This window comes from Gracilinanus agilis, chromosome 4 (assembly GCF_016433145.1).
Source record: "Gracilinanus agilis isolate LMUSP501 chromosome 4, AgileGrace, whole genome shotgun sequence".
NCBI lineage: Eukaryota > Metazoa > Chordata > Mammalia > Didelphimorphia > Didelphidae > Gracilinanus > Gracilinanus agilis.
Window position 1 is genome coordinate 204,703,448 of NC_058133.1, and position 22,386 is coordinate 204,725,833.

At 36.3% G+C, this 22,386-nt stretch overlaps 1 protein-coding gene across 1 annotated transcript in view; it reads right to left on the bottom strand.

Annotated features, from left to right (window-relative positions):
- MARCHF10 (membrane associated ring-CH-type finger 10) overlaps positions 1-22,386 on the bottom strand; it is a 236,968-nt gene that overhangs the window by 84,139 nt on the left and 130,443 nt on the right. Inside the window, exons 3-4 of the mRNA XM_044675133.1 lie at positions 21,520-21,703; positions 347-496 (exon numbers count right to left, since the gene is read on the bottom strand). Of these exons, the coding sequence (XP_044531068.1) occupies positions 347-496; positions 21,520-21,703 (334 nt within the window). The remainder of the gene's footprint in view (positions 1-346; positions 497-21,519; positions 21,704-22,386) is intronic.

Below are 22,386 nucleotides of genomic sequence, written 5' to 3' on the forward strand. Positions count from 1 at the left end.
TCATTCATTCAATTCACAGAAGCATATTACTTTTACCTCTTTCTTTCCCATTGACCCCACACAGAGAGGAAGGTCATACATATCTTGCAGCTGCAGTGACTAACATGAAACATATAAAAGGTTTTAAAGGTGTGTTTCCCTCATTCAACACTCAGGGATCTAAAAATAAAAATAATTTTCAGCACAGCCTCACCACAGCTAAATTGCTACCAAGCAAGGGGAGACCTGGAACAAGTTGCTTAGCCTGAGCATCTGTTAACTCTCTCTGCAACATGAGAGAGAGTTGGGATGGGTGATCCCTAAGGTTTCTGATCATGTGATTGTGTTAACAGAGTAGCATGGTTACCTGGTCCTCTGGGAGTTTGCTCTTTTCCCTGCAGCGATGAGATCTGTCTGTTTCTATCTCCAGATGGTCTTCTACTCTGCATTTCTGGGCTTACTGTCAATCTCCCCAGGTTTGGCCTCTTCTTCCTTGATAAAATCTGTGCCTGTGCTGCTGATAAGTGCAAAATCTTTTCAATAATTAAACCATTTCCCTCCCAATAAAACATCTCCCATTAAAAAATGTCCAAAAGGCTTAATGAATAAGCCTTGTGTACACAACTGTCCCCACAAACCATCAAAATCAAATTTTCACAGTAGGATATAGTGTTCACTTAACAGGAGCTCAGGTGAGTTAGTTTCACTGACATAAAGAACCATCTATAATTCATACTTCAAGTGGCACAGTTCCCTTGGTGTTTCCTCCAAGTTTGAGTAAGTGTTGCTTTGAGTTTGCTGCATTGAACATTTCTTATACTCAGCATCTATTTGTGTTTTCAAGTTGGTCAAATCAACCTTACCAAAAGATTCCAGACAATTTTAATGGCACTTACTGTCTAACATATTTTCCTATTATTATTAATCCGTGATACTTTGATAGAAGGAAATCCAATACTGGTATGCATGCATTTTGTTTTCAATTATTGCTTTTTATTTCACACCTATGATCTGATTTTAAAAATTTTATTTTTTACCAATTCCATGTAATAGAAAATGTCTACATAAGTAATCTTACTTCTTTTGAGTTAGTTTGCTAATTGGCCTAAGATATTTTGCTTTGATGATGGAAGGTATATTGTACAATATAGATTTATTAAAATCAACATTTCTTTAAAATTTGAGGTCATTTTTGTGCATCTCTCCCAAGATTCTTGGATTTGTGAGGCAATAAAGTTTGATAATCTGGGCTAAAAAGTCCACAAGAATATGTAGTTATTTCATTCTTTAGGAACAATTTAGAAATTTCACCAACAAATCTATTGCATAACTGTGGTGCTTTAACCATGGCATAAATCAGAGGCAAACTAGAATTGTTTTGAGATGACTCTTTAATGAATTCTTAGAAACCAACTGCATTCATATTTGAGAAGGTGTATGATATGATTTGCATGCACGATTTTCACTGAGAACTTAGAAAAAGAAAAAAATACTGAAGAAAAAGTTTGGTTAGGGTCCTAGAATAGTTGGTTTGGGTAAGTAATATAATATCACAAACACAAATATAGGACCCAAGGAATATTATTGCTTCTTGGTTTGAGGTAATTGAGTGCTTGAATCTAAACCGAAAAAGGATGAGAGAAGATCTCTTTGAGCAAACATTAGTGGAATTATAATTGTCAGTACTGTAAGGTCCATCCTAGAAAAAAGTTAGTAGAACTAGAAAGGCATGGGGACAGAGCCAGAAAGTAGAAATGACATTTTCCTGAAAAATGTAAATATAAATATTCTTAAACTGTGTTAATGAGTAAATAAGACTTTTATTGAGCAAGGAGAAGGAAATGGTGAGTTATCTTAAGGGATAAAAAAATAGTAGTGAGAGACAGTTTGAGAGCTTTTTCTGGAAGGAAAGGAAGTTGAAATCCTCTAAATCTACAGATATCTTGTTCCAGTATAATTTAATGAGGCTTTTTTGATAATTTCTATCTCCTGAGCACTCCAAATACATAAATAAGTTGCCTCTTTTGTTTCTTTCTGACTGGCAGAAGAGGAAGCAGTAGTATTCTCTTTTCAGAAAGACAACACAAAGGCACTGAACAGGAAATAGCCCGGGATGAAATCAGATTTGTATCCCATCTCTTTCAGGAAGTCCAGTGGAACACTGAACACCAACATACACTCTCCAGACCAGTCAGGAAGATTTCCTCTTTGTCCTACATATAGATGATACTAATTTCTACCTCTGCATCTTTGTTCCTCTTAGAGGCCCTCCCTTTTCCTGTCTGTTTGGCCTCCCTGCATTCTATTCGTTCTTCAAGGTCCAGCTAAAGTCTCACCTCTCTCAATGGAGGTTTCCTTGACTTTTCTGGTCCACATGGATCATTTCCTTTTGTGAATCCTTATTGTAAACAGACTTAATTGCTCTCAAATAATTTCATTTCCTTCTCAGTTAGGTTATGAATTCCTTCCCAATAGGATTCATTTCTTGCATTTTGGATTATAGATTTAGAACTAGAAGGGTACTTCTAGGTAACATTTATAGCTGGAGTTTATCTAGTTCAACTCTTTGTGATCTTACTTGGGATTTTCCTGGTAAAAATACTAGAGCGGTTTGCCATTTATTCCTCCAGCTCACTTTACAAATGAGGAAACTGAGGCAAACAAGGCTAAATGACTTGCTACTAAGTGCCTGAGATCAGATTTGAACTCAGAAAGATGAGACTTCCTGACTCCAGACCCAGCAATCTATCAGTTGTGCCATCTAAGTGTCTCACAGACTTGAACCCTGGTCCTCTAATTTCAACTCCACTTGTTTTGTGTTCTCTAAATTACCTAGTACAATATTTAGTAAATAGTAGATACAACTGCCTGATTGAGCGCACAGAAAAATATATTCACAGTAATTGTATTTCAGAAATGGATGGAATTTTAAAATCTAACTTAATTAACTTATTTTATAGATCAGGAAATGAAGGCCCAGAGAGATTAAATATAGTAACTTGCTCAAGGTCAAGTTGCAAAGTAATGACTAAAACTTGGGTCATCTGACTTCTAGATCCAGTGCTCCCTCTATACTGCCTCTTATACCCATAGACTTGTTTACTTTTTAAAGTTGTCCCAAATAATATTTTTGAAACTACTGGTGAATAAATGTTATCTAAGGTTGATTTTTTGAAAGTTACATTTTCAAGAATTCAGTTGGAATTTTACCACTAGAATTTTATTATCCCAAGCACCTGAAATTTAAGATCAGTTTATTTTATGTTCTTAGAAAAAAATCCCCACTTTTCTCAATATAGCATATCTCTTAACCCCTACATTTAAAGAATGACAAAACACTATTTCCATTAGCCTACTTTAATCAGACTTTTAACAAATTGCAATGATAAAACCAGATGATTGCAGATTTTTGCCATGATTTTGAAGCAAAGAAATTTTTGCTATTAGTAATAAAATCCTATGATTTAGACTAGACTGTAATCACCTCTAAAAAACACCATCATGGAGGAGACAAATTTAATTAAAGAATCTCTGTCACTTTGGTGTTTATAAATTGAATGCAATGATTTCAGTATCTTCCACCTCTCTGTATTTCCTCCTAAAACTTCCTCTTTGCTTTCCTAGTGCTTATTATATGCCAGGAACTGTGCCAGGCTTGATTTGAACTCAGGTCTTCCTGACTTCAGCCCATGTGCTCTATCCATTGTACTACTTGGTTGTCCTATGACTGGTTCCATAACCAAGTTATGACTATAAAGAAAATAGTTTTTGTTTGTTTTCATTCATTCAACAACTTAATTGAGCACATTTTAAGAACATGGTATAGTACAAATAGTACACTATTTGTGTTATAAGAGCCATAGATACATAAAATACAGAGCTCATCTGAGCTCTAAAAGAGCTTATAGTCTAATTTGTCTGTCTGGTTCATTTGATCTTATAATATCATGACATCTTCCAAAGTAGGCAACATTAATCAAAATATCAGCACCTTCTCCAGATTCAGTAATGATCTTGTAATTTCATTTATCATCTCCATGCAGATGTTTCTCAAAGATATTTCTTCACTCCTAAACACTTTGAAGAACTCCTGCCCTATGCTTCCAACTGTTTGCTGAAATACATTTAATGGCTTGATGGTATGTCAAACTCAACATATCCCCAAACTGAATTCATCATCTGGTCTACTATGTCTTAATTTTTGTTGATGGTAATTTCTTCCCAGTCATGTTGTAATCATGGAGTCACACCTGAGTCTTCTCTCACTCATTTGCACAACTGTCAAGTCCTGTTGATTCTACCTCCATATGCCTTCATCTCTTCCTTGCCCTTTGTAGTAGTCTCCTAATTGGTCTTCCTGTGTCCTCTTCCCTCTCTGATCTTAGATCAGAGAGCTTGACTTCAATTTCTGACAAAATTCTAGAACTATTATTAAATATTTAGAAAAGAAAAGAGAGATCACAGAGTCAGCATGAATTCATCAATAATTGGCCCTGCCACATCAACTGTTTTTCCTCTTTGCATACTTACTAAGATAGTACAGTGAGGGAATGCTATAGAATATAGTTTACCTATTTCTAGGTATTTGACAAAGTTTCTCATGCCTTCTCCATGGAAAAGATGAAAAGATATAGGCTAAATTACAGGATAACTAGGTAGCTTTAGACCTCATTGAATAACCAGAAATGTATTTGTTATTTGTATTCATAGTTTGATATACACTGAGAAGAGGTTGCCAATGGAGTGTCCAAGGATCTGTTTGTTCTCTGTGCTGATATTTTTACTAATGGCTTGGATAAAGGTATAATGGATAGACTTATCAAATTTGCAGAGGGCATCAATGAAAGAATAGGTATTATGTTGCATGGCAGAGTCAAGATTCAAAGAAGATCTTGACAGATTAGAAAATCTGGTTGAACTACATAGGATTAGATTGATTAGATTGTTTGAGAAAGGCATTTGGTTTTAAAATAATCAGCATTACAACCACAAGATAAAGCATAAGACAACAGATCTGAAAAAGGCTACAGAGTTATCAGGAACCAAAAGCTTAACAGGAATAAAAGTGTGATATGGCAGCCTCCCAAAACAAATGCAGTCTTAAGGATGTATTCTTGTTCTCATTTTCATTTTGCCCCATTTTGTTCACATTGCCTTGAATTCATGGGTTATTTAACAGCCAAGATTAGAGAAATGATGGTCCTGGTGTACATCTGAGGTCCTGTGTTCAGTTCTGGCTCCACATTTCAAGAAATACATTGGTAAGCCAGAAAAATTTCAGATGGCAAAGAGGATGGTGAAGGGCCTTGAGTTCATGCTACATTGAGTTCCATAAAAAAAAAAAAAACTGAGAATGGCTAGGCTAGAGATATTTGAGGCAGGGGGTGGATGGGATTAGGGAAGACAGTTGTCTTAAGTACTTGAAGGGCTGGCACATGGAAAAGGGAGAAACTTATTTTGTCATCCCCAGAGAACAGAACTTAGAGCAAACTGATGGAAGTTTCAAAGAAGCAAACTTAGATCTGATGTCGGAAAAGATGTTCTAACAGGGGAAACAGTTTAAAAACGAAATGGGCTTCCTTAAGAGGTAATACTCTCTCATTGAAGATCTTTAAGCAAAAGCTAGATAACCACTTATCAGGTAGATAATAGAAAGGATTCTTCCCCCCCTCCCCGAGAGGGAATGGTACATTTATCACTGAGGTCTCCTTTCAGCTCTTAAATTCAGTGATGCCCTTCATGACTCTGCCTAATATTCTCAACATAATGCTCTCATCATGTCCATTTCTCCACCAAACAATCTTCAGAGGCTCCTTGATTCCTCTTATGTAAAACATAAACTCCCTATAGTGGCATTCAAGGCTTTCTATTGTCCAGTCCTGATGTACCTTTCTGACTCAGTCTCATACTTGACATTCACATCCTCCCATAATTTCAACCACATTTGCCGACTCTGTTCCCATTCTTGAGCCATGGTCCCCATTCTGTTCACATGGTCTCTCCTTCTGGGAATGTACTAGCCTCAGTCTCTTTTTAAGTCCTTCCCTTTCTTTAAGATGTGCTCTCTCCTCTATGAAGCCCTTCTCCTTGACAACTCTTACTCTCACTTACCCTTATTCCTGTGATTTCTTCTTCTTAACACTTTGTCTGGACTTTCACTTTTGCTATCTTTTCACTATTCTTTGGGCCACAACACACATGGATGTGTTTGTTTTTGTGTGCTTTCTCTAAGACTGTAAGCTCTTTGAGATGAGAATCTGTGTCTTTGTTCTAGCATCTAGCATTGTGTTTACACATGACTGCTTAATCAGTATTTGTTAAATGGGTGAAATAATGGGTATTAGACATATATTTTATATATCCATCTTTACAAGAAGCTTTCCTTGAATTTTCTTCCCTGAATTTTACATGGAGCCTTCTCTGCTTATTTTATATAGACAATGATTTAAAAAGTTTAAGTGTATCAAACTCATACCAGATTCCTTTCTTTGCTACTCCAGGTTCTTTTCTACCTCACTTGCCATACAGGCAGCAACCAAATCTTGTGGGAGAATTGGGTAAAACTAGTGTAAAACTTGTTTATATGATGTTGTTTATACATTTAACAAACTATAGGGAGACCAAATACTTTATGTTTTAGGTTAAAATGATGCCCTATAATGCTCTGAATGTATCAATGCAAATCTTGATCTTACAGTTTTGTGAATAGTTTATGTGTAGGAATCAAATGGCTTAGATCTGACTAGGGTCTTTTTTGGTCTTAAAAGAAACATGCAGTCAAATTTTCAGAGAGGTCCAGGAATCCTGTCTGGTTGGTAACAGGAAAGCTTCCAAAGCACCCATCTATGTCTTAGGAAGGCCAAATCTCACCAACAAAACATTGAAACAACTATAGAAAGAACGGAGGGAAATACTACTCACTGGAGAAACCTAGAAAAAGTACAACTTTGCCCAAATTATCTCAAGGCAATGCATAACTGAAGTCTAAGGTTTGGAAAAATCCCTTCCTTTTGAGGACCACTAAAGTTACTTGGAGGCCTAAGTTATCTTGATTTACTGTCTATATTAATCATTCTATCCTATAATATTTCATTTCCTATCTCATTTTGCTCAAAAGAGGGATTAAGACAGTTCCTACAAACTGCAGGAAAGAGAAAGGCAAGAAGACAATGAGAGCCCTGAAACCTTGATTATTTGGCACACAAGGAACTGGACTGCCAAGAGATGCCAAGACTCAGTCCAAGAAATAATAAAAAGAAATAGTCTACCACACATTCTTGGGGGTTGTGGAAAGTTACTGCATAATCAGAGCTATGGACATTGACTTATTATAAGAGGCAGCCTTTCCTGTTCTTTCATAAATAATGAACAAAGTCTGCCTTGTGGAATGAATTGGAAATGTTTGTTGTCTTATACATCCAGAGGAGATGTTTTGGCTTAATTATGCACCTTAAACACTTTAAAAATAATTTTTAGCATAGGATTTGGGGGTTTAGGAACTGTATCTAATGAGTGGCACAAGAAGAATGCCCACATTGACCAAGTTTTTAAATTTGTCCCAGATTTCACATGGCTCTGAATCATGGATGTACCTTCAGAAAGACCTGCCACTGGAGACAGTAGTCTAGAGGGGATCTTGGTCCACACACATTCACACGCCAAAGAACATGATGAGTCAGTATAGAATCTTAGTGACTGTGTTATAAAGTGTGACAGAAACAGGAGTAGCCAAATGAGTGCTATTTGCATGTCATGAGGCCTTTATTTGCAACTTTCTTTTTGAGGGCCAGACAGAAAGACGAGGAGACAGAGGTACACATAGTTTCCAAGGTATCCACTTGAAGTGGTGGCGGCTGGTATTCCTTCCTGCTTCCCTGAACAATTCCTCTTCTTTTTCATGGGGCCAGCCCATTAACATCCCTTCCACCTGCTTCTGGTCTCCCCCTGCTCCAGGAAGCTCCACTTAAATCCACTGTGGTGTGGGCATTGCCACAGGAAACTTACCATATTAGGTAAATTTCATTTGTTGTTCTGAAGCGGGGCAGACGCTCCAGAGGTGTCACCACTGTTTGAGTGGGGCAGCGGGAGATGGGGAAGCAACAGAATGCTGAAGGGGAGGGAGGCACAGGGAAGGGAGTGAGGGAAGTAGGAAGAGAAGGAGGATTGATGGGAGGGAGGGAGACATTGTCAGTATGGTGACATGGTAAAGGAGACTGGGCAAGGGGAAGGAGGAAGCAGTATAAATCAGAGTTAGAAGGCTGGGTAGGTGACAGAGTAAAGAAAGTATAGAAAGGAGAATATTCAACACAGTATAGAGGGTGCTTGCTTCTGCCACCTGCACAAAAGAAAAAGAGCAATCAGGACGCAGCATTCACTGTCCAGACAAAAAATAAAAATAAAAATCCAAGGTCAGAATGTTTGATTCTCTGAGTGAGAGCAGGGTAGGGAAGGGGAAGCTTCCAGCAGCAATTTGGGTGGAGGGGCCTACATGGTGACAATCTTGCTTAGCACATTCTAGAAACCCTAAAAGCTAGTCCTATATTCTTAAGGTGCAAACACTTTCCTAAAAGGAAGGGAAGGCCCATCATACTCTCCTCAGGCCATAGCTGCTGTTTCCTCTGCCTCCTCTCCCTCTCCTTGTCATTTACTAGAGTTGCCTTCCTTAGGGACATTAACACAGTGGAAACCCTCAACATTTTCATCTTTTTATGGAACTGGCTAGCCCTTTTATCAGTAACATAAGGCAGTCTGCAAAAGTTCCATCTGAATAGAATTCTGAATTCCCCCTCAAAACATTCAGGAGCTGTCTAATAGAAGTTCTGGCCTTACCTTTATGGGATAAATTAGAAATCTGTGGCTAAATTAAGTGAAGATGGTGAAATCTCAGCAGGAATTGGGAGGAGGAAGAAGGCATGTGGTAATAACAAGTGGAGGGGAGAAGTATGAAACATCTAAATTGCCAAAATTCCTTACTAAACCAAGCTTATTTAAAAGTTAGGTCAACTGACAATTATTTTTGAAAGGTATGAGCAATTCAGAGAGAATGCAGAGTTGTATGTAATAGTAACTGCCTAAGAGAGGTATCAAGGTGAGTGGAAAATGAAATAGTTCTGGGAGAAGTAAGAAGAAACAGATTCTTATTCTGTTTCTGTTAACAACTAACTTAATCTTCTTGGCTAAGTCTGCTAGTCACTCTGAATCTGAGCTTTCTCATCTGTAAAATGACTGAGTTGGACTAGACCAGGGGTCTTAATCCTCCTTTTCTCTTATATCCCTTGGATAGTCTGGTGAAATCTATGGATCCTTCTCAGAAGAATTTTTTTAATGCAGAAAACAAGATTCATAGTATTAGCAAGGAACCCAAGTACATTGAAATACAGTTGTCAAAATATTTTTTAAAAAAGTTCACTGATCCCAGATTAAGAATCGCTGGTCTAGACAATAGAGAAGTCCCATATACCTCCAGTAATGCCTCCTTTATATAGCACTTTACAATCTATAATGCATTTTACATATGTTATTTCATATACACAGCTACCCTGTGAAATAAATAATAAAATTATCTCATCCACTTTACAGATAGATAAGTATGAGTCTCAGAGAGGTGAAATTATTTGGCCAAAGTCAGATTGCAACTAAATGGCACAGCCTGGATTCAAATGCATGCCCTTGGTCTCCAGATTCAGCTTGCTATATACCAGCCACTAACCTGGTAACCATTACCCTATGAAGTTTTTTAAGTTATATGCCTAATTCGTTGATCTCTTCTCTTTTTTGTTGACATAGGCACTCAGGGATATAAATTTTCCCCCGAGGACTGCGTTGGTTGTATCCTATAAATTTTGATATGTTGTCTCCTCATTGTCATTTTTTTAAATGAAATCATTAATTATTTCTATGATTTGTTCTTCAACCCACCAGTTTTGGAGGATTAGATTATTTAATTTCCAATTCATTTTTAATTTGTCTCTCCATGAACTCTAATTATAATTTTTATCGCATTATGATCTGAAAAAGTTACATTTATTATTTCTGCATTTGTTTGTGATGTTTTTATGCCTTAATACATGGTCAATCTTTGTATATGTACCATGTGCTTCTGAAAACAAGGTATATTCCTTTTTATTTCTATTCACTTTTCTCCAGATATATATTAACTCTAATTTTTCTAAAATTTCATTCACTTCTCTTCTTATTTTTTGGTTTGCTTTATCTAGAACTGATAGGGGAAGGTTGAGGTCCCCCATTAGTATAGTTTTACTATCTATTTCCTCCTTAAGCTCCAATAGTTTCTCCTTTAGAAATCTGGGTGCTATACCATTTGGTGCATACATGTTGAGTACTGATATTTCTTCATTGTCTATAATACCTTTTACCAGGATGTAATTATCTTCCTTATCTCTTTTTAATTAGATCTATTTTTGCTTTACCTTTGTCAGAGATCATGATCACTACTCCTATCTTTTCTTATAATATGATGTCTAGGATTTTTTTTCATGGCTTTCAGGAAGTCCAATAATTCTAAAATTGTCTTTCCTGGATCTATTTTCCACGTCAATTGTTTTTTCAATGAGAAATTTCATGGTTTCTTTTACTTTTTTCATTCTTTTGATTGTTTTATTATTCTTGATGTCTTGTGAAACCATTAGCTTCTACTTGCCCAATTCTAATCCTTAAAGACCAATTTTAATCCATGATCTTTTGATTCTTTTTGATTTGGTCTATTCTGCTTTTCACAGCACTCTTCTCATCATTAGACTTCTTTGTCTATTCTTCCCGCAGGTCAATTCTGGTTTTTAATATGCTTATTACTTCATTTAATTTATATTACTCCCTTTCCATTTGGCCAATTTTGTCTTTAAAGTTGTAATTTTTTTTTTGCATTACTTTCGTTTCTTTTTCCCACTTTTCTTCCCATTTTTCTTCTGTCTTACTTGGTTTTTTAACTCCTTTTTTAGTTCCTCCAGAGCTTGTAACCAGTTTCCTTTTTTATTTTTTTGGAGAGTTTGTATGTGTTTACTTGTTTCTCACCCTTTCCTCTTGCTTTTGTTTTTTGCTCTTTTTTTCCATAGAAATTTCCCAGGGTCAAGAACTTTCTTTGCTACTGTTGACTCATTTTCCTGCTCAAGGAATGGGAGTCTTGTATGTTGCTGGTCATTTCTATCTTAGCTTTTGTCTTGAAGGACCTTGCCTTGGGGCTATCTTCCCTTCCCTGAGTGAGCCCAGTACTATAGAGTTCTGGCCCTCACTTCCAGGGCCTGGGATTTCCAGGGGTAGATTGGTGATGATTTTTTGTTGGTGTAGCATGATTTGAAGTGTTTTGCCCTGAGGCTATCTTTACTGCTGCTGCCCCCACCTCTGCTGCCATCTCCAAGTTAACCCAGGGCTATTATTATTATTATTAATTTCCCTCTAGGGGTAGCTCTGTATAGCCTTTTTTTTTTTTTTTTTTTTTTTTTTTTTTTTTTTTTTTTTTTAGCATAGCCTGCCTCCTAAAATTATGCATCTGGTGCAATAGGTGAGGTGGTAGGGTGGTAGGCCCAAGCTTTCCTTGTGCAGTTTTGCCCCATTAATGTGGAAATCCCCTTTCTCTGCCTACCTTTCATGCTGTGTTCAGTGGGAGAGCCTCTTTTCTCATCCTGCTTTGACTTCTGTCCTTTTGAGATGCTTTTTAAAGATCAATTTGGAAGGATATTCAGAGCAGCTTTAGGATTTCCCTGCTACTACACTGCCATCTTGGCTCCACCCCTACCTCCCATTCTCTATCAAAACCTTTATTTGTCTTCAAATTGGGTACCCAAGAGTTACAATGTCATTGATGTATATTGGTTGGAAAGGCAATATACATGGGTAGATGGAGAGATGAATATTAATTAGATAAAAAAAATTTGAAAACATTTGTGCTCAGATCTTATAACTTCTCATATCTCAACTAAAGCTTTCTTAGCTAAGCCTTCCTCTCACAGAAAAACTTGCATTGGCTTTCAGAGGTTATCTGTGGACATGCTATGGTGCTGTTTATGGACAAATTCCTTTGTCATCATTTAAGGTTCTCAGAGGAAAGGCACTATGTAAAAACTGGCACTGTGGAGAATCCCTGGCCACACATGGATGTGCATCGTTTAAATTTATATAATAACATGCATTTTTATTTGGGTAGATTAATTTGGAAGGCAATACACCAGAAAAAACTGGACAGTGATATGCAAGGGTAGTAGTTAGGTTAAGACTAATTCATTCATCTTAATCTTTAAGAGAAAACCTTCAACTGAATTCATTTGCAGTGTGAGTGATGGAGATTTGAGATTTACCCTCAAACTTCTGTTCCAGTTTATTCACTAAATAAATACTTCCTACCAGAAAACTAAAATATGGATCTTCTACATCTTTATATGTGTTGTAATAATTTAATTTGTTCCTCCCACCTCAGTTTTAGTACATAAACATCACTGTCTTGATGGCCTGAAAGACTGTCAAAAGTGACCAAAGATTCTATCTAGTGCAATTTCTCTGGTTTGTATCCATGTAATTATATGTCTGTTGGTCAGGTAAAAAAAGAAAGCAATATAAAGTAAGCTCCTTAAGCTTATTTTTCTTTTGTTTTTGTATCCCTAGAATCCTCTAATATTGGTGTCTGGTACTTAGCAGGTTCTTGATAAACAGAACTAAATTTTGGAATTGGATCAGTCTCAATTCTGGTTCTATGTCAACTGATGGTTATAATGTAGTATTAGAGATAGGTTTTAAATATGGTACAGCTGAACTCTGGCTCACTGGCTGAATTTCCCAGGACATTCTCTGATTGCTGCGGTTTTCTGGCTTTGTTTGAAACACTTTGTGATTTTTCCATGTGGCTTGAGGACTTTATGTCTAAGAGTATACGTGTTAGAAACTTTAAAGACAACATTCCAAATAAGGGGAAATAAAAAGGAACTAAGCCACCTTTCTGATGGGAACTACTTCTAAAGAACATTACCTGAAAACTCACTTAGAAAAATATCTAAGACATATATAAATATAATTTATGATATGGGAGTCCAGCCTTTTAACATAAAATTTAATTATAATGATAGCAACAGTTTAATTTTACATATAGCCTTTAGATGGAAGTTTCATATACTGTAGAACTTTATTATTAGGTGGTTTGTTATTGTTGATTTGAATCAAATCATGATATCCTAAACAATCATTTCATATAGAAAAATCCTGTCATATTACAGTACAAAGTTATTGTATGGCAAGCAGTGTAGTACTGATGTGTTATGTGGATTGCAGGGTACAAGGTGCTGAAATCAGACAGTGATTTCAAAGAAATGTGGTTCTGGGGCTTCTTTTGCAGACACAGGGAATATGGACTTACACACCACCTATTGCCTTCTGTTGTTATAAGGATTTTATATAGTTTACTCTGTCTTGTCAGGAGCAGAAGTTTAGGTCAGAGAAAGGGTTTAAAAATTTTTATGCTGTCTCCTTTAAGAAACCAGAGCAGATAGCTCTCACCCTCTGTGACTTTAAGAGGCCCGTCATATAAGGGAGTTTTAGTTGGAGTTCTGGGTCCAGTCTCTCTGACTTCCTTGGGAGCAGGTTGCTGGGGCATTCTCTCAGAGACAAAGATCTTTTAGTGACTTTGAGACCTTTCCTTTAAGAACTGAGATACATAGACATTGTTGAGAAAGAGTGGGATTTACTAAGAGCTTTTCTCCTCAGTTGTGGGAGGGAGAAGAAGCTGTTGGAGAGAGGCTCTATCTACTCTCTCTGACTTGGAGGCTGGCCCTGTGTCAGTGTCTCTCTGCTAGGAGATTCAGACAGTTATTCTGACAGTTTGAGTTGTGTATAGTACTTTAAGAAGATAAAGATTCAATTTTAGCTTAGGTTTAAGTTAAGGAAATATTATTTAAGATAGCTGAGAATAGTTTTAAGGAGGTCTACTCTGTAGACAAGAAGAAGCTTCACAGAAAGCAGTTAGTTTGGGAGGTTTATTTAGATATTTTAATATAAGGTTAAGAGATTTCCTATCCTATTCCTACTTCCTATTTCCTCTCCCTACCTCTATCATAATAAATCAGAGTTGTAGCAAATAGTTTCCTGCTTTCCATTCACCACCTGCAAATAGTTTAACCCTGACATCTTTAGTTTATTATAACAGCTGATCATTACCATTTGGCTATCAATATTCAATAATAACAATTTGATCAATTATACTTATAACATTTCCCATGTCACATCATCAGCTGTCCTAGGCTTCTTAAGGTTGAGGCCACACTCTGGATAGTTTTACCTCTTTGCTTCAAGGAAGGGCTTCTGGTCACACCAAGTTCTATCTCCTTACTAGTTCAGGGCCTTAGGACAGATCAAACCACCACTAGACCCTGCTATTGCTTATTCCATAGCCAGAGGATTCATTATCTCCTGCTCTAGTCAGCCTAAGATGCAGGCTTACTGACATTTCCTAGACAATATCAACATTGTCTGAGCCTGGGTAGTTAAGGGCTTTGTGAAGACCTCAAGAGCTGACCTTTAACTTTTTTTTTAATCCTTACCTTCTGTCTTAGAACCAATTCTAAGGAAGAAGAGCAGTAAGGGCTAGGCAATGGGGGTTAGGTAACTTGCCCAGGGTCACACAGCTAAGAAGTATCAGAGGCCAAATTTGAATCCAGGACCTATGGTTTCTAGTCCTGGCTTTCAATCCACTGAGCCACCTAGCTGCCCCTGACCATGAACCTTCTAATCATTTTCATCAAAGGACCTTTCCCCTCTACTGTTATTTTATTGGGATTCATTCCCCAAAATTTTTTAAAAAGATTTTTCCCCTAATTAAAAGTAATAACAATTTTTTCACATATATCTTCTGAAGTTATACAAATTCTCTGTCTTACTTTTCCTCCATCCCAGGCGTACTGAACTCCTGGCTATTTAAGAGCAAACTTTCCTTCTCTACCACCCCAGCTGTCTGATCCCTCACTGTCATCCATTTCAACTCTATTCTTCCAGTGACCCACTTCAGACCTGCCCACTCTTCCCACAGAGATTGTTTTTAGTTTTTCTTTGTAACTCCAGAGCTTAACACAATGCCTAGTAGATAATGAATACTTACTGCTTTTTGATTTGACCTTTTCTTGATTAGGTTTGGAACAACCACTGTGGTCAGTGAGATAAAAACCAATCAGGGAATAGAAGGATTGCCTTTCTATAGTGAGGGCCCAATTGAAATCAGATAAAATAAATTTGAAGTGGACCCATTCTTTCCATCTTCTGGCACTCACTGTTCTGGCTTCCACTGGATAGTACTGCATACCTGTCCATCCTTTCCTGGTTATGCCTTCTCTCATTTCCCTTAACCCAAAGGGAGAGTTGGAATACATCTTGCTCCTCATTGCTACTTCCAGATCCCTTGTCCTCATCTCACATCCTTCTAACATAATTGTTGACCTCTTTCACTCTATTCTCTAATGAAGATGTGGCCCTTCTCCTTGTCAAGGTCAGCCCCTTTACTCATACCTTTTATTCTCTCTTCTCCAGCAAATTGCCCCTACTACCATTCCCTTGTTTTTCTAATATTCAGTCTCTCCTTATCTCCTGGTTCCTTCCCTGCTGCCTACCAATTAACTCAAATCTCCCCTGTTCTTAAAAAACCTTTACTACCTACCACCATCCCCACCAACTATCCTCTCTTTCTTCTTCTTTTAAAAAAATCTATCAGTAGTTAAGCACCTCCATTTCATCTTCTCACTCTCTTTTAAACCTTAACTCTGACTCTGCCATTCAACTGAAACTGTTATTTCAAAAGTAATCAGTGATCTCCTAATTGAGAAATCAAATGGCCTTTTCACATTCCTCACCCTTCTTGACTTCTCTGCAGCATTTAACATGTCAGCCATGTCCCTTCCTTTTCCTCCTCTCTGAGTTTTTTGTTTTTGTAACACTGCTTTCTTTTGGTTCTCTTCTCTGCTTATATGACCTCTCACTCACCTATGCTGAATTTTCATCCATATCACACTCACTTACTGTGAGAGTCCTTTAAAGCTCTCTTCTTTGGGTATTCCCAACCCCATTCCCACCCTATGTAGATCTGGGTGGTTTCCTGAAGGATTGCCCTGTCCAGCTGAGTATATGTAGGGTGATTTGACTCCTGTTTAACCAAGAAGCTTTGTAGAAAAGAGAGTGATCACTTTAAGAGTGATATGTTGAAAAAAAGGGTTGAAAACTTTTCAGCCATTCACTATTGTGTATTCTATTGTCTATCCTAATTTGTATAATTTCTCTGATTTTGATTTTACTATTTGCTTGGTTAAATGTTGTATAGCTATCTGTGATTATCTTTTGTTTAATAAATGTTTGTTGGAGGAAACTAAGCTAACTGAAAGTAAGTTAATTATTACCTTCCAGCACTGGGGCAGGACTATTTACCATCAAAAAGACCAGGGAAAGTAGTTTTATTTTGAACTTCTAAAAGAGCACTGTGTCCTATATAATACAAATACCTGATATTTGAAATATTCAATTCTAGCCTGTTCTGGGAGATAGGAGAATGAAGGAGTGATTGCTAACTCACAGCCATATCTCTACTCTTTACAAAATGTATTCTTCCTTAAAGACATTAAATGGAGTTTTCCTAAATCTCAGATTTTATCTAAACATAGTAAAGGCAGCCTCAGGTAACTGTGGATCGATTTTTGTTAATATTCACTCATTTGGTGAACTCATCAGCTCACGTGGATCCAATTATCATCATTATGCAAATGATTTTCAATCTATTCATCCAGTTCTAGGCTCTCTCTGGAGTTCCACTACTAAACAATAGTCTTTTATACATTTCAAACAGTATACAATGCCATAGGCTAATTTCAATCTCAACACGCTCAAAATTGACTTTATCATCTTTCCTCTGAAACTCACTCCTATTCTGAACTTCCCTATTTGTATTGAGGGTACCACCATTCTTCTAGTTACCCAGGTTCACAACCTAGGTGCACTCACTGTCTGTATCCAGTTGGTTGCATTCTTTCTTCAACATTTCCTTGATATGTTCCCTTCTTTCTTTTCAAACAGCCACTACACTTGTACAGGCCTTTGGAATCTCTCACACCAATTGTTGTAGTTCTCAAATAGTTTGCCTCCCTCAAGTCTCTTCCTATTACAGTTCATCTTTCATAGTTGCCAAAGTGACTTTCCTAAAGGGTTAAATCTCACTTCCCCACTAAATAAACATTGTCATTGTTCAGTTGTTTTAAGTTGTGTTCAGCTCTTTGTGATTCCATTTGGAGTTTTCTTGGCAAAGATACCAGAGTGGTTGGCCATTTCCTCTCTGGCTCATTTGATAGATGAAGAAACAGAGACAAACAGGGTTAAGTGACCCAACAGATTTGAAATCAGGAAGGTGAGTTTTTCTAACTCCAGGCCCAGAGCACTCTATCCATTGTATCTCAAGGATCAAATTAAAATTTATCTGTTTGGTATTTTAAAGTTCATTACAACCTGCTCCCTTCCTAGTTCTCTAATATCCATACACAATACTTTCCTCTACATCAGTGATGGCAAACCTATGACACACATGTTAGCACAGACATGTGTAGCCATTTTGATTACATGTGGCCACATGTGGCTGCATACAGAGAAGTATGGGGCCGCATGCTGAGGATGAAACATTTGCTGTAGTGTAGTGTAGACACTCTGTGCACTATAGATGACAATTCTACCAATATTAATTTACCTATTTTGGTTTATTAAATAGTTATATATTACAATTATACATTTTTATTATTTAAACTATAAATATCGCAAAATTATGGTTTTTTTCTTGAAGTGATACCACCCGAGTTATGCTCGATTTTTTGGCGAATTTTGACACACTAAGTTCAAAAGGTTGCTCATCACTGAATTTACACACTCTACAATCAGTCCTTTGTTCTGGTCAGCTTGTTTCTCACACACAAAAAATTCCATCTCCATAGTCTGTGACTTTTTTCTCTCTGTCATCTAGAATAATCTCTCTACTATGTACTCCCAAACTGCTAGTTCATCCCCTTCTAGGATACTTTCCTATGTATCTTATAGGAACCAATTTATGTACATATCTCTTCCCAATTGGAATAGAAGTTCCTTGAAGGAAGGAGCTGTTTTTGCTTTTTACTTATACCCCCCAGTGCTTAGTACAGTATCTAGCACACAATGAATCCTTTTATTAATGCTTGTTGACTGATTAATTGATAGATTTGCTGCCATTTCAGTAAATTTGACATTTACCTATAGAGGAATAAGTCATCTAAAGGCTAATATCCTGGTTTTACTCTAAAATTTTATTTGCAAAGATAAAGTGAAGAAAGAAATTATCTACTTATCTGGTAAATTTCAATGCTGTGGTATAGCTGGGTGAAAAGGGTCAAGCCTCTATCTTCTTTATCTTTTAACATTATTCATTTGAATTATGTGAACTGTCACAGCAGATTCAACCTAAATTGCCATCACATTTTTCAGCAATGTCTAATTAAAGAATTCTTAGGGAATGCCTAAAAAGGTATGTAAATGAATTTGAGTAAGCAAATACCTTCACTTTGAAGGAATTTGTCATCAAGGAGAACAACAGTATATTGAATTGAGCTGCTATAGATAGGAAGGTAGGAAAAGAATTGGACAAAGAATTCCATTCCCAACTGCTACTAACTATGGGATCTTGAGCAAATCACTTTACCTTTCTGGGCCTCAGTCTCCCCACTGTAGAATGAAGGCACTGAAATAATCTTTAATGTCCTCTCTAGCTCTAAGATTCTATGATTCAGTGTATGACTTGGTAAAGCAGTCCATTCTAGATTACTGTGTGACTGACTTCTAAAGGTGAAGATAAGTGCCAGTTATGAGATGTATTTCTTACTTTTAAAAATTCTTACTGTAGTTTTCTCTCATTTTACAAAATTGTTCCAGTCAAGTTGACTCTATTACATGAATATAGAATATGGAGTTTTTGAAGCTCTATGATAAATAAATGAAGAGGTGTCTCAAATTTTATGGAATAAATGCTCTAGTAAACACAGAAGTAAATTTTTGTAAGGCAAATCCTACTTTCCTATTGACTTTCTACCCAAAACTGGAGATTTACCTCCACAGGAGGAAAAATTATCCCTGGGCAGACTGGTTTGAAAACTTTTGATAAGATAGGAATTAAAAAGAAACTAGCTTCATGACAATGTAAGAGGGTGGTCCTATAAGCTGGTAATTGTCATCTCCACTCAGCAGTTCCCTTTTCTAGACTTTTCCATACCTCCCCTGTTCCAGAGCCTCCATTATTGTATAACCGAACTTGTACTTCTCTGCCTTCCCCCAAACCGTAAGAATTTCCCTCATGGTTGGGGATGCCCTGACAACTCCCAGAACCTTGATCTATTTTCCACCTCCCTTTCCCTTTTTTTTCTGAATTTTTACAATGTCTAATAGAAGTGGACTATGACCATATTTTGGCTGAGGTGGTACTGTCCACCATGATACACTGTTCTAAAAATTCCTTATGTTTGATGTTTTATATCAACTGAAACAAACTCATTTCCTTCTTCATCAATGTTAAATTCTAAAATCTGTATAAAGTTTGAGAGATACATGGAACCATTCCTTGCCTAGAAGAGATGGAAGTTGCTATCATGGAATGAACCAGTTCCAAAGCATCACTCAATTATTACATAATATTCTCATATTAGATGAAAATCTTTATGAAATCTTCCAGACTACACATGGAATTAATTGGAATTATATGAATTTCTTTAAAATGGTTTTGTTTTTTTTTTGCCTCTTTAAAATAGCTGAAGACACTTGTTCATACAGGATTTTCACAGAATATCATTCAGAATACTAAAAATGATCTTGAGTGAATGCTATCTATTAAAAAATGAAAAGGTTATACACTGAATTGAGACTTTGGACATTTGGCATTCTCTTCAAATCCTGACTCTGCTAGAAACTAATTGTATAACCGTGGTCATATAGCCTAAGCAATCTGGGACTTCATTTCCTTGTTTACAAAGTGAAATGTTTAAACTAGATGAAGTCTAAGTTTATATATATATATATGTATATATATATATATAAAATCATATTATCTAAAAGTTTTAGCATTAAAAATAACTTCCTCAATTTAATAATTAGCATTTTTTATATTGTAACAAAATGATGTTCTTTTTTATTTAATATTATCTGTTCATATTTCAGGGTAGAGCATTTGAGTTAGAACAACTAATCCCTAATGTTTAATGCTAAGTTATTATAACTTTGGTGGTAGGACTAGTCCTGATTCTTTCTTTCCAGATGAACAAAGAGACAGGACTCAATCTAAGGTTCAGAATAAAATCTACTTTCCTTGATCATTTTAGATGGGAAGTAGTCCTGCCACAATCTATCTCCCATTTCCAAAATCAATTGTATTTTGGCTTCATTAAAATAATGCAATATGTGTTATTTTGAGTGAAAATAGCCATTTTCTTAGATTTTTTGATGTATTAATCAAATGTGTTGAATTTTTAAAAATCTTCCAAAAAATTCTTTGTTACTAGGAATGACTTTTTGGGATTGGGATAGAGTCTGAGGGGAAGGGAAAGAAAAAAACATTATAATGGAAAGAACACTGGGCTAAATTATTTCTAAAATCTCCTCTAGGTCTAAATTCTGCAGTTATACAGAAAATAAAGAGGAATGGCTTGGAAATCTAGAAGTTTAGCTAACTCTAAAAATCTGTTTTAAAAAGGAAATTAAGTGGTTACATAATTGAAACGTTGGGAGATTAAAAAGCATTTTTGATTGGGACTCAAAAGCATACTATTTATGAACTCATCAGAGCATTCTTCTCTTCCTGCCACAGATAAAAATGCAGACCTAATCCAATAACTTTACTGCATTGTCTCTGATGTTGCTTTCTAAAGAAATCTGGTCAGTGTTACAGAGGCTGCTTTAATTAGGAGAAGCCGAAGAGAGTCTTCAAATTCTCCATGAAGTTCATCTCCTTTCTGGATATATTAAATCCCTACTGTCTTTAACAGAAGGAATCTTCAGGTTTAAAAGATACTTATGAAGAGTAAATGATCTACTAAATTACACAAAAGAAAAAAAGTTGCTGCCCCCCCCCTTCCACCCCCAAGGGAGGATGAAAGAACTTTATTACTTTCTTCAAACGGTTATATGTTTTCTCTTGATGCTCTGAGTGAGGCATAAAAGTCTACATCTAGGGTCAAGAACCTTTAACACCAAAGAAGGGTGATGAAGATGAAAGGTCAGCAACTCTACAATATCTGATATTGTTTCGATAGGTCTCCACAGTCAAAGCAAATTTGTAGAAAATGTGGGTAGTGCAGAAGCTAAAGTATGTATTTCAGGCCTCCTAAATATACTAACATAGTGCTCTATAACCTTGTACTGGACTCTTACCATTATCTTTTATGTCATACTGTACCCTAAATAGTTTGTTGTCTTGGAATCAGCCACTTGGAGAGCTCCTGATTTAATCAAAGCCACCATTTTCAATGCCATTGGCAATATAATTCTATCAATCTAAGAAAAACTCACGTGGAGATGGTTTGCTGGTGCCTCCCACATTTTTCTCTGGTTTCTTTGAAGACGTGGCAACTTTCTGTTTCTGCTTGACTGATGTTTGGTCTATAGCTGGCAGCTTGGATTCAGATTTTGTAACAGAAGCCTTGCTTGTTATTGAAATTCTTTGTTCAGGGCCCAAATCCTCTTCAACCAAGTTCTAGAAGAGTGAAAAATATATAACAATGATAGAATATACCACTTTTACTAGACATAGCTAAAGGAGTGGTAAATCCAGCAAATGCTCTAGTGATAACAGGGGAACACATTTCCATATTAAGAAAATAATTTTGTAATTTAGAATTTTGTTTACTATGCTGTGAATTAAAAATAATGAATTTTGGAAAGCATGTTTTATAAAATTAGAGAGGAAAAAATACAAACTGCGAATAAGGCAACCAAGTGTAGTAAAATAAATATTAGGTTTGTAGTTGGAGAACCTGGCTATGCAATTCTCTGTATGAATTGCAAGCAATTCATACAACTCCTCTGGATCTCAGTTTCTGCATCTGTAAAATTAAAAAAGACTAAATGATTTCTAAAGTTTCCTTTCTAAATTCTACAACTGTATAGAAAAGGAAGAGGTTAAGTATGAAAGCAAGAGTGGTATGTAACTAGTGCTTTTAAATGAATGAAATACATAGTCAGATTGTGGAATGGCTTGATCATATACAGAAAACTATTCATTTTTAAAAATTCAGAGAGTTATCTGTTGATAAAACACTATATGCACAGTACTATACCAGAAACCCTGGAGAGTGCAAAGTTTAAAAGAGATGGTTCCTAAAGCTAACTCTTTTCTTTCTGGATTTCCAACTGTGTTATTTAGATATCATTTTTGGA